Here is a 13321-nt window from a genome sequence, read left to right on the forward strand (position 1 = left end):
ACACAAATGAAGCATTTTTAGTAACTTGTGATCCGTTTGCGCACGGAACTATTTTGTTTTAGTAAAAATCTGCAAATTGCGCAGAAGATGATGGGTTATACGGTAAGTGTGGCACATCCATAATTATGTGGAAAACTTCAGGCCACAGAATTGCATAATTCCACTGGCCCTGCCCGCAGCAAATGGCATCGCCCTGCTGGTTTGTTAATTACCAGGCAGGGACGGAGTGTGGATTATAGAGACTATCTCAAACAACATTTGTTGATTACTGCTCACAGTTGGCTCACTGGCCAGGGGGTGGGGGCGTTCCATGGTTGAAGAGTGGGTGGGGCTGAAGGGTAGTCCAGACAGTAAGCCAATTAATGAGGAGATAAACTCAAAGGCGGAAACACAAAGGGAACCTGATCAAAGCTGAAAGAACTTAAGAACACAGGCCGGAGCCCAAACAGGATAAGAGAACTGGCCACACAGCACAATGTAGAACTTCCCAGCCCAAGCCCCCCTCTGGGCTGAATAAATAAAATGTGGGGATAGCGTTTGGCACACATAGCCATTTGACCAAAGGCGGTATTCTGAGTTCCATTATCAACACTGCAGTGAGGTGGCTCTGGCAAAGGCCTCCTTAGCCCACTGAGAAGACCAGCGAGTTCATAAAGCGCTGGTAAACTTGTTATTGTGCTGACTAATTTGTGCTGCAGTTTGAGCGACCCGCCCCTGTCCCCACATCAAAGAGTTAATTGCAGAGATTCCAGATAACAAGCTAACAAAAAAAAACAAGCAACAATACAGCCCGCAGCGGATCCTGATGTTAGCTGAGGGCCTTTTCCAGCGGTCTGACGGTCGGGCGGGGGGAGCACTGATGCTTGCGGCGGCAGGAACAAAGGGGCTGAGCCCTACCTCACTGCACCGTAACTGGCCATGCCACACTCGACGCCGCGAGACTTCCCACGATGCTGGTCGGCGCAGGGTGATTGACGAAAGGGCGGGTCATGCCCATGGCAGAAGCATCGTTTTATGGCCCACGATCCTGACAGGCCCCTGCCTGGCCCTACAGCGACCTCCATATTTGTCAGCTATCTCTATTTTCGGGGAGAGCTAGGGGCAGACATTCATACATTGCGTACATATGTTTGCTTGTACATGTGTATGTATGCATGTTTGAAAAGAAATACAGAAACATTTAATGTTAGTGAAAACTATCACGTAGTAAAACTTAAAACCTCAAATGTCATTCGCATTGCTAGAAAACATCATTTGGAAAGATGTGTGGCCTGATGTACGAAAGGATTTTGCGATTACAAACCGTGACACTCGCAAAATGACTGAATTTGCTCCAACAAATGCCCTTTTCTAATTAACAAACCCCGTTTTATGAGCCAGAAAGTGTTTCTGACGCTTAAAATTGGTTTTTTTTCGACGGGATTTCAGTCATTTCAATGAAATCCAAGAGAACTAATTCAAGTACAACGCGATTTCTACATCGCCATTAGTTACATTGTCAACATGGATACATTTTGAGAAGTCAGAATACAGAAGAATGTAAAATTTTACACAACTGTGGCCCCGTAATCTGAAATTCAAGAAAAACAAATTAAGTAGAATAGCAGTCAATGGTCATTTACTGAATAATTTGAAAACAACAATTAATATTGAACAATGTGCGAGGTGAAAGACGTGATGGATGCTCGTATGTGACACGACGGATGCAAAATCGGTGCCTCGCACACAGTAAGAAACCACTCTAGCAAGATAACAATAGTAATAAGGTTCGTGAGTCCAAAAAGTTGATGGTCATTTGTTCCTATAGGGATAAAGGATGATCAGTAGGACTCCGAACATACTTGGCTTGTTTAAGGGTAACATAATACATTCCAGCTCGCCAATCGGAGTAAAATGCTCGAATTCCACGGATAGAAGGAGGATGATTAATCGGGCAGAAAAACAAGACGCATGGGGAGCAGCAGCCTTTGATGTGCTGGCCGGTAATTAGGGGAGGAGAAATGCCGGCCAGAGGCCTAGCGCAAAGCAACAGATGGCTTTGTGGAGGCAGGCGGCAAGCTCGTGCACGAGGCGTGCACTTTCGAAAATCCGCTGGAGAGCCCTTGCTTGGCCTGCAGTATGGGTTGACTGCATTAGGGCTCGTTTCCTATTCCTGCGGAATAGGAAAGGACGAGCCCTAAAAAGTAATGGGTGACATTTCCGAGATTATTTTCAGCCATCCAGCCATCTTTGTTTTTGTTTTCCCCTGCTGTGCGAGGACTGGAGAGGGAGTGCACTACTAGCGAGGGATAGGAGGTAGCAGTTCACAGCGCTGTTTCACTATAGTATGAAAAAAGAGGCCTTCCAATAAATGGTGAAAATAGGTGCTGTTTCCTTTGTTCCATATATAGTCTTTCTGGATGGGTTGTCATTTGTCTTGTTTTTTTTTTAAATGTATTGTACTGATGTGTTTTGTGTCCGGTGTTACCTTCACCTTCATATGCCTGCTACTTCATCATCATCAAATTGGTTTTTTTCGGGAAGAAAATTCCCTTAAACCTTATACAATAAATACAATCAATAACTGAAACAATCCGCCTTTTCCTTATATTAAAATATCGTATGCAAAAAAACAGGAAATGTTCTTCAATTTCAGCACATAGGTCACAGGCTGGACAGAGATTAGATCTAGATTCTTTAGAGGGTCATTTTATATATAAAGTTGTTAAGCAGGAGTGCTCCTGGTCAAAACTGAATAAACAGGTTTCTGGCACATGGCAGCATGATCTTATCCATACAGTCTTCAAACATCTGCTATTTCATTTGACCCCCTTCCACCCAATTGTCCATTTCTCTATAGGAACAATGTTTGATATTGAGGTATACTCCCCGTGCGCATTTAACACCAGCGTGGGGACACTTACACAGACTCACCCTAGCCCACCCATTACTTTTTAGTCTTTCAGTTCCCTTCTCAAGGCTCAGTTCCCTGTTTCTCGCTAGGCCCAGTTTAAATCTAAGACTTTTGATTAAGGCTGCAGTTGGCTCCCTGATGTCCAGAAGCCTGCACAGCCCATTACAAAGTTGCACGTTTCCCATCATGTGTCTTCCAGTGACATGAAGAGACAGACACACTTTGCTGTCTTCACAACTGTTCCGTATGTTTTCAGTCACAGCCACTCCACTGCAATGGATGCGCGCTTCCCCTGTGGAAAGACTTCTCCTCATGTACTGTTGCTATCCATAGATTACCAATGCCTTTAAGTTATCACCACAAGAGTCACCTCCTTGAATTATGACGTACATGTCACAGCTTTAGCTAGAATGCAAACTACTAGCCCCTGTCCTGTATTTTGATTTTACTAAAAGAGCTCAGCAGGAGCTGCATAAATCATTCTACTCCTGCACATTGTGTTAATTAATTGTGCCTTGTTACCCTGGAAATCAACACTTCTCCTTACATAATAGAAAACGAGTTACAAAGATTCTGAATTCAACCATTGTCTTTCCAATGAACTGCCAAGTTATCGCTTTATTTTGTAAAATAATTCCTAAGTCACGTGGGTCACTCTTTGAATTTGCAGATAAATGGGTATGGTCCCGAATCAGCGCTTCGGGTGTGAAGCCCACCCCCAGGACCGGGTTCTCCATGGCTGCTGGCCCCAACTACCGCAGTGTCCTGTTTGGGGGTGTCCATGATGAGGAAGAGGAGGAGAGCATCGAGGGAGATTTTTTCAATGATATTTATTTTTACGACATGGTGAAGAATCGCTGGTTTGCAGGTCAACTGAAGGTAAATACATCTATGTATCCTTTGAATCTGAAAGCATCCTCTCCTGGGATCCTTTACTCTGATCTCTCCTAACAGCACTGATGCCATGCATTCCTTAAACACTGCCTGTGCCTCTGTCAGACTCTTGAGCGATGGACAACTGAGTCTTAACTGATGTCCTAGATTGGTTTTCTCTAACTCCCCTAGTGTATTCTGAGTTCACCTTTAGCACAAAAAAAATTGGAAGACCTTTGTGCTGAAGTTACTAGCTTGACATATATGGTGACTAAATTGGTGAAGAAAGAAGTAAAAAGGAAACAAGTTGCACTGCAAACTGCGGCAGATATCCCTTCGGTTTAGCCTAGGAGTTCTGTCAGCATTGGTAATAGCAGTCTTCCAGAGAAGCAAAGAGGTAATAGACAAATTGACACAGACCTTGATGTCGAGGCTCTCAATTTACTTTACTCAGCTTGTCACTTGAAAATAAATCCTGCCTTTATTGCTGCTTTGTATTTGTAATGTCAGAGAAAAGGCTTTGGTTCATATTTCTTTTTGCTCATAATTCTTTTATGCTTGCAGCCTGCATAGGAAATGCAGTCTTTCACTTATGGTGCAGACAAATATTAGGCTCTTCTTTCTCTATTTGTGTTCATTTGTTGCTATTCCTAGCGGATGGCTGTCGGTGTCTTCACCTGATCAGAGGTAGACAAGGCAATTGGTCTGCATTTGTTACCTATTTGTGGCATGGTTCAGCTAGCTGATTTCTATTGCCTGCTCACAAGGTGCCACTGGATGCCCCTCTTGAATCAACAACAAAGAGCCAATCGTGTTCAACCAAATGCTGCCGGCCATCCTGGCTACCAGCCACAGTCCACTATAAAACTCTGTGCCTCAAGTCCTCCATATAGTGGCCCACACAAGCGTTGCATAGCAGAAGTTAATCAATTGTTTAGTGACAATCGTCAAGCAATGAAGTTTCGTGGCAGGCCCTTAAATAGACACTGTAGGATATTCAAATCCGCAAATGGCCACATTGCCAGCTGCGTCGAAAAAAACAAAATAAGGTTGCTTCCAAGGTAGCATTGCAGATGGCGAGAACTCATTACAATATCAGAACTGTGTCTTGTGGGAGGTAGAACTTCTGCTCAGTCTCACTAATCAGCATTCACCCATATTCCATTACAGCCAGTCTCAGAGGATCTGATGCAGTTGTTTCATTTTTAAATCATCAACCTCTCTCTGTCTGTATCCTTTCAATTCTTGTGTGCCATGGCCTGTCTTTCTTTTGCTCTCTCTTTTAACCCAAACCCCGTCGGTCTCATTTTCTTGGTCTTTGATGTCTTTAAAGTATTTTAAAACATGATTGTTTTCAACAAATGTCTGCAGCACAGCTGTCGCCAAGTTGTCGCTTGCCGCTTCACTCATTCAACAATCAGCTACGATAAAGTACATATTCTGATAAATAATCCCAACTGCATATTCTTCACCTTTTGAATATTTCCCGGGTATCAGACTCGATTTAGAAAGCTTTTTTAGCAGTACCACAGTGCGCAGGTAGGTGGGGTCTTTCACCTTCACTCTAATGTTGTTCCTCTCCAAAAGTGACACATCGAACTGCATATACGTGCCACTCAAGTGAGCTTACATCAGTACATGTCTTTCCGTTCCACCTGACGTGGATCCAGAGCTACACAAAGCAAGAAGGGTGTTCCTACAGTGGCCGTATCATTCAATAATGTGTGTACATCTCTAAGTAATCAAAAAGGGCAGTGACAGAAGGAGATAAAGTGCAAACAAAGTTCATTCAGAAAAATATTTATTTGTTCTTTTTTTATTTTTTTATAGATATAAATTCATATAAATATTATTGTTGATCAAAAAATCTTTTTTAATTAATAAGTAATACATAGATTAATTGAAAAAATTCATAAAGAGCACAAAACAGTCATAAAAACAGCAGCAAATTAGCAGGTCCCCTGAAAGGCAATCATACACAGCAGCTCGCTCACGTGCTAACAATCATTCTACATTCACACCACATACAAAGATGGAGAAGGAACTTGATTCCAAATAGCAAGATGACTACGCTAATGTGATCCAAGGGCACCAGAGTGTAATTGTTGGCCCTTGTGGCGGGTCTACGCGCGTTTCGGTGGACAAGCCACCTTCATCAGGACCTTGTTCACCAAATTGTGCAGATATCAGGGGATCAAACAAGAGGAGGATTGGCGAGGTAAAAGGTCAGCTATCACTAGAACGAATTCTCTTTAAGAATTAGGAGGTAAAGTCACATGAATTGCACCGTATCCATAATGCCAAGTCAGATGTGATAGGTGACCCTCAGAGCTTCATCTTAATATCTTGGATACCAAATTCTGTGTGGGAAGCGGGGCGGGCGAGTTGTTTCCGTTTCGGTGGGAGTTCTGAGAAGATACTTTTATTTCATAAAATCAAGAAGAGGGTTTCAGGGTATGGCAGTCCACGTACAGGGTTAACTCCTGTATTATTACAGTCTATTTTACCAATGGTGGTAATATCTCAAATGAGTAGACACTCAGTAAAGTAATTGACACTGTTTAGCCACCGCGGCCCTTCGTATCCGGCTTATAGCGTCCAAATCTCTCCGCGTTCCCGAGACCCTCCGTCCCCATCATCTCTTCATGGACCTTTATCTCAAAATTTGTTAAGAAATCCAGTGTGTAAGAGAAAAATGTCAACTCCCAAGACTAAATTGTGTAAACCTTGCTTGGACTATTGCAAGCAAATGTCTGGGACAGATCCCCATCAGGGTTTCCTGTGGTTCCAGGGGTCGAAACGCGACTCCATGACCCACAGTGACTATGCCTTGATTACTCCCAAAGCCATCCGGAACTGTGAGGTGACGCTCTGTCCCCAAGCACCAGAGGTCTCCAAACCATGACCAGTTGAAGTTGAAAGGAAGGTGCAGTTCCCCCTCCCAAAGTTGTTCACATGCCTGATCATCACGGCTGAAGCCTTCGGGGAAGTCAAAGAAAAAGCATAAATATTCCAAGCAGATTCTACACTTTCCCGCCACTGTCAAACTTCAGAAAAGGTGCAAGAGCATCAACTGGCCTTCTGGTCTCATTCCCAGACGCCACCTGAATTTACAGGCCATCTGCGATGCTGCAGCAAATCAAACAATTCCGTGATGTCATGCTGCGGCTTTGGCACATTACTGACTCTCTCTGGCGTGCCTCCAGTCTGAAAGAACTGCGAGGGCCTCCACCTGGGACTCTGCCAATGCGTCCATTCACAGCACAAGGTGGACCCACTCGGTCTCCGCACCATCTTCGAAGCCAACTTCATTCTGGTGCCATACCTACATTCTGGAGCTGCAGGTCCTCCATCTAGCATAAAAGGCCTTCCTAACATCCACCCAAGAGAAGCTGGTGCAGATGCTCGCAGGCAGCACCACTGACATGTGCTATTGGAACAAACAGTAGGGTGAGGTCGTAGATCCTGGGCTAGGCGGCACTATACCTATGGAATGGGCAAGAACACCAGGAGATTTTCTTGGTGGCATACCACTTGGCGAGATCTCTAAACTCCACGACGGATAAATTCAACCACCGAAGCCTAGCAGATGATGAATGGCAGTTGCGTCCTGAGATGACGCAAAGTCTTTTCTCCACTCCACTGCTGAGACGTGCAACGTCGGCACTTCTGCAGATTGGTATTTCCAAATCCTACATCTCTCTCTCTCTGTCTCTCTCTGTCTCTTTCTCTCTCTCCTCACTTTCTCGCTCATTCTCTCATTCTTCCTAAAGTTTGGTCTTCTGTACGCCTTTCTCTTATTAACATTCCTGTCATGAGTTCTGAAGAAGATCAAGAACAACAAAGCCCAAGTCATCCTAGTGGCACCGGATTGGGCATCGAGAGTATGGTTTCAGGAATCCCTGGGCATAAGCATCTGTACTGTGAACTGCCTTTAGGAAGATCTGTGGAAGCAGCAGGGCAGGTTTTTGCACCCAGGCCTGCCTAATCTGCACGTCCTTGTTTGGAAATTGAGTGGGGCAGTTGATGCATTTGATTTTCCTCTTGAAGTGGTGGTTGTCATCCTTTCGGCTAGGCATCCTTCTACAAAGTCTGTTTATGCTGGGACACTTTTGTGGCTTGAGGTGGCATCCATAATACAGACCCATAGCAGGCCAAACTGTCAGTCTTATTATAGCTCCAAGCGCATGGATACTTTCACGGGTGATTAGTGCGCTATACAAATAGACATAACATTTTCTGTTTTGTCTTTGGGCCAGTAAGGACTTGATCAAATCTCTTATTTTTATGCTATTTCTCAAAGATTTAATCCTTGTTTCCTCCTAAACCCTTTGTGATGCCAGAGTGGAATTTAAATGTAGCTTTCTGTTTTCTTATGCAAACCCCTTTTGAGCAGCTGCACAGGTGTCCTCTGTGTCTTCGGATCCTGAAGAACATCTTTATCATCATAACCCCAGTCCGTAATGTGATTGAGCTTTCAAGCTTTATCAGTCCAGCCGCCCTACACCACTTTTTTCCCAGACCTGCTGGTGCTGTGGACTAACGTGTAGTTTCTGCTAAGGTTGTGAGTCCCTTTCATGTCGGACTGTCCCATCACGCTATCAACATGCTTTGCTCCGCCTCATCTCTCAAAAGAGGAGCTCCCTCACTTGGACCCCAGAAGAGCGCTGTGATTTTACATTTCTCATACAAAAACCATCTGGTGGATGATCAGATTTTTGTGGGGTTCTCTGGGGCAAATGAAGACGAGACTATGCAGAAAAGGACATTATCGTGGTGAGTTTTGCTCATCCTGTTTGGTCGTGTCTGGTGAAACCGGATTTTTTGTAGTCTCCAATAACTCTTCTGGACAGTTAAAATATTTTTGCTCATCGTCAAATAATAAGCCCAAGAATGGGGTGCACCCTTTTTAACGTGTTACTGGAGATTCTCTCATCTTCTTTAGAAAAATGCTAGAGAACTATTGTTACAGATAAGTAACTCTTTCCTTCTTTTCCGTATGTATCTGTTACATACCTTAACAGTTAGCTAGCCTCATGTTAAATAAATTAGTGGCAAGCTGCTTTCAATAAAGGAAAGAAGATCACCAGAATTTGTATAGATTCTACCACAATCTGCAAGCTAAGTCTTTCTTGGTGATGGAGTTTTAGTACCTAGAACATACATTGGAAGAAAGACGCTGGCAAATCCAGTAGGTTAATTTAGCAAATGGCCTTTGCCAGTGCTTGCTTCCTTTTACATTTTTATTTTTAAAATAATATTGGACTTTTAGATATTTATTGCTTCAGTATGTATGCTTACATATTCCCAAGTCTAAGGATCTTCCATTCCACTCATTCACCCTTTATGATGTTTGGTTTGCAGGCACCAAAAGCAGAGAAGAAGAAACGCAGGAGGGATAAAAAGGCAGATGCAGAGTCAAGTGAAAGCGAACAGCATTGCTCCGAGGGGCCTGTAGAGATCATCAAAGAGGTAGTTGCGGAGGACGGCACTGTAATGACCATCAAACAGATAATATCATCTGCAGACACTGCAGCGGAAAAGTCAGATGAAGAGGAGGAGGAAGAGGGTGATGAGGAAAGCGTTGGTCCACAAGTAGAACCATGCCCTCGTTCTAATGCCATGACTGCAGTAAAACATGGGGTCCTGTATGTGTACGGAGGAATGTTTGAGGTTGGAGACCGCCAGTTCACCCTTAATGACCTATACAGTCTAGATCTGCATAAAATGGAAGAGTGGAAAGTTCTTGTGGAAATGGATCCAAGTAAGTTGGAAAAAAGTGTTCTGAATATTGTATGCTGGGAGCTTTGAGAAGGATTCTTTCCCCTTCCTCACATTTTACCTCCTTGCTAGTTTTATTTTTAATGTCCACCTCTACGTTCTTCTCAGATGCTGGAATGCATGTCGGTATATTTCTTAGAGTACTAGTCCTTATATGCAAAAGAAAATATCCAGTAAATGGTACAATATGTTCACTTGTAAAGTTATTTAAAATTTAATATCAACTAATTGAGGTGGCAGATAAAACTGCATTAAAAATTAAGCTGTATTAAAAATGGCAATTTTTCCCTGCATCTGAAGGAGTTGGTACTTGAAGCTTCTCGCCGCCAAGACCTAGAAGTAGAGTGGCTTTAAAATTCCTACACTGTATCAAGCATTGACAAAACCAATGGCTTTGGCTTTTGTGTAGTGCAAATGTATCCACAAGGTTTGCTATCAAGCACCGGACAGGTGCAGTATGGCCAATAGCATTGCAAGCTTCGCTCACAGACAGAAGGGGTGCAATACAAGTAATGGACAGCAAATCTGTAGTAAATAATAGTGCTACTGGTTTCAATGTTATTGAAGCTGTTCATCATGTTTTCTGAAATTCCTACCTTTGTCCAGGAGTCTTCGAATCCTCAAGATACCACTGAGAAAGTTGAAGACATTTCTGTCTTAACACAGAATGTGATTGACATTGTTTCTGTAGTTAGTGGTATGAGCCCATTCATTTGGTGTTAGTTGCACTTTTGAGTTTTCCCAATATGATCTAAAACCTTGCCTTAGTCATGCAGAAGTTTCATCTTTGCTGTCCATAGACCTTTAACTTGGCTCAAATTGATGAAAAGCTGCTTCAAAATAATTTATAAACTCTGTAGTGAATGATTAAAAATGAAATAAAAAAATTGTGATCTGTGGTGTAGGGTGGGTGTGACGATATTTATGACCACCTCTAAGGCATTTAATAGAGCTGACATTGCTGGCTCAGTGGTGAAAGTTACCATAGGCTTTACAGATTAATCTTTTTCCTGTTTGAGTCCTACAAGATTTCTGGATAGCTTCTCCCCATTGCAAAAACATTGCAAACGTGTTCATTGTTTTGTTTGCGTGACTGCCATAGCATATATTTCTTAAAACAAGTTTTATTTTATCTGATCAAGAGACCCAAGAGTGGCTGGATGAATCCGATGAAGATGATGATGCAGAGGGCGCAGAAGGAGGTACTGACGACGAAGATGAGAAAAGTTCAGAAGAGGAGAGTGACGATGAAGGTAAAGAACAAGCTCAGGGGAGAGAGGGTGTAAGGGAAGTTAAAGCTAACAAAGATATTTTGAGCAGTTGATCAGGTGGAAGGGTTGCATCCCTGTTTTCCCGACTGCTGTTTCTTGAGGAGATTGAACTAAAGACCCTGTCAGTATACATGCTTTTAGGTGACAGCAACAAGAAATCTAGTGCTTAAGTGGACAAAGGAGAATAATATGCATTATTGTTATTATTTTACAAGAGCTCTGTGAGTTGATTATGATATATGAACGATCCTAAAGGGAGGAAGGAGCCAATGAGCTAATGAAAGGGAGTCCAGTGTTGTGTTTTGAAGCTATACGCTTTCACGGGCTTCTCTGCGCTGTTTCTACAGTACTCCATTTGTCCAAGTGGCCAGCTCATCTGGTACAGGTGCCACTTTTGACATTGTCTCCAGAGCTGCTCAAAAAACTGCATTCGGCACAGCCTTATCCCTTGAAAACAAAGGATATCCTTTGGGAGGCTAGAGGAAAAGTTACAGGTTCCATTGATGACCAGCCTCTTGCTGACTCTGAAGAGCCCAGAGTGTCGCTTACATGGAAGAACGTTTGGGAACCACTGGTTTAGCCTCTACTTCCAGGATTTCTATCATATGGTAGTGCGATGGGAGATGCTGTAGTGTCAATTCTTATGTAAAGGGCAGAGAATTGAACCTGCCAGGATGGTGGGATTATCCCTTAGAAATAGCAGGCATTGTTTAGCAGGCGGAGCCACGAAGCCCAAAAGTAGGTGTTTGCTTTTAACAAATTTGCTGATTGGCTCCATCAAATTGACTATTTTTGATGATGTCAATTACTACTTTCCTTGAGAACTGTCAGAACCCTGTTCAAAGGGCCACAAGGCAAACAGGAACTACTAGGACCAAACATGGGGTTTGAGGCCTTTTACTCCCAGTCTCCCAGGGCCCGACCTTCTATGGATCCTGTGCAACTGGGCCAAGAACACCTTCAACACTTGACTATAAGTGGTAGCATGGGTTGAGCAGCCCAAGGCTTCTCAGAGGGGAGATAGACATGAAGGTGGGGGTCGAGAATACAGGCTCCCAACTTAAAATACATTTAATAGCAGCAATAAATGATTGCTCAGTCAAATACTTGCTTTTATGAAAAAGGGAATATTTATATACCAACACAAAGTAAAATACGGCATTCCCAAACAGCATACACGATCTAAAAAGGACAGAGCTCTAGTGCTTCAATGGGCAGATTTCTGAGCCCAACTCCCCTCTTGCTAGCTGTAGTGGCTATTCCCGATTTAACATTCCGGTTAAGCCCCACTAGTAGTCCGAGTCTCAGGAGTCCCACTCTGACTCCAATTAAAGTCAAAAGTGTTTCAATGCCTAAGCTCTATATGGCTGGCAATTTCTTCCGGGGCCTTCTAGCCCATCAATTAGTCTTACCCACACCAGGAGGACCTGCATGACTGGAGTCTCTGAGATCACCCGCCTCACAGGCGTGTAGGCTGTAGCGACTGTCACCCGTGAGTATCACAGATGTGACTCTGCTGGGGCAGCAGCGAGGAGTCCTTGAAGCTCCTCTGATGCTGGTGCGTTTCCTTGATCCACCCCACAGGAAAGGGTGTGGGGAATTTGATGCTTCTGGTGCATCCTCAGTGCGGCTTGGGTCAACACAAGTTAACACGGCAGCCTCTTCTTCTCAACACGGTCTCGACCAAACCACGTTCCTTGTCTTTCTCCCGATGGTCCCACCTAGCACATGGGCTACAGCCAGATAGACACAGCAGTAATCTTCATGGCGGCTCCACCTGGCATACCACATCCTTCTGCACATGGTCTACGACTCAATCAGTGCAGTAGCATCCCCTCACACCTCGCTTCAGAGATCCAATTGCCAGGATCTTCCACTGGACACTGCTCTTAGAAAACAGGCAGGGACTCGGCCTCCAGGGACAGGTGGTCTTGGATTCCCTGGGTGATGTCCCCTTACCCAGTTGTAGACTGGCAGGCGTTATCCTTCGGTCCTGGGCACAGGAAGAAGACTTGCAGAGCTCCTCCTCCTCGCATAGCCTGACTCGCTGCTTTTCAGTTGACAGTTTTGGTGGCCTCGAGCTCCCCTTCTTATAGACCATTTCCAGACACCAAATGTAATTTAGGTCGGAATTTTTGAAGTGTCTGCTTCCTTTTGATGTGCCCTCTTCTCTCCTGCCCGTCCTCCAGAAAGCAGTTTGTCACTGCAGGAGCAACTCCAAATCTGATAGTCCCACAACACAGGCCAGAGGGCCAGACCTGAATGTCAGCCACAGTGATATACGTGTCTAAAGGTTACCCCAGGCCTCCGCCCTACTCTTTATGATTCTCTTATCATTCCCATCTCCTTCCTGAGATGTGGCCATGCCCCTTCCCAGTGATCTCTCTCTGAGTATCCTGAAAAGCCTGACTCTTCCTTCCTCCAGTGTGTCCATCCCAGCTCACAGGAATGCACCAATCCACAAATCTGTCTTTGTAGGGTCTGGAGGGGAGGGGTGCGGGGG

At 44.1% G+C, this 13321-nt stretch overlaps 1 protein-coding gene across 2 annotated transcripts in view; it reads left to right on the plus strand.

Moving 5' to 3' along the window:
- Positions 1-13321, plus strand: part of LOC147677947 (kelch domain-containing protein 4-like) — a 73000-nt gene that overhangs the window by 43757 nt on the left and 15922 nt on the right. For both annotated transcript variants that reach the window (XM_086945826.1, XM_086945827.1), the window contains exons 2-4: positions 3564-3772; positions 9131-9530; positions 10690-10800. In XM_086945826.1, coding sequence (XP_086801952.1) covers positions 3564-3772; positions 9131-9530; positions 10690-10800 — 720 coding nt within the window. The remainder of the gene's footprint in view (positions 1-3563; positions 3773-9130; positions 9531-10689; positions 10801-13321) is intronic.

This window comes from Lissotriton vulgaris, chromosome 12 (assembly GCF_964263255.1).
Source record: "Lissotriton vulgaris chromosome 12, aLisVul1.2, whole genome shotgun sequence".
NCBI classification, from domain to species: domain Eukaryota; kingdom Metazoa; phylum Chordata; class Amphibia; order Caudata; family Salamandridae; genus Lissotriton; species Lissotriton vulgaris.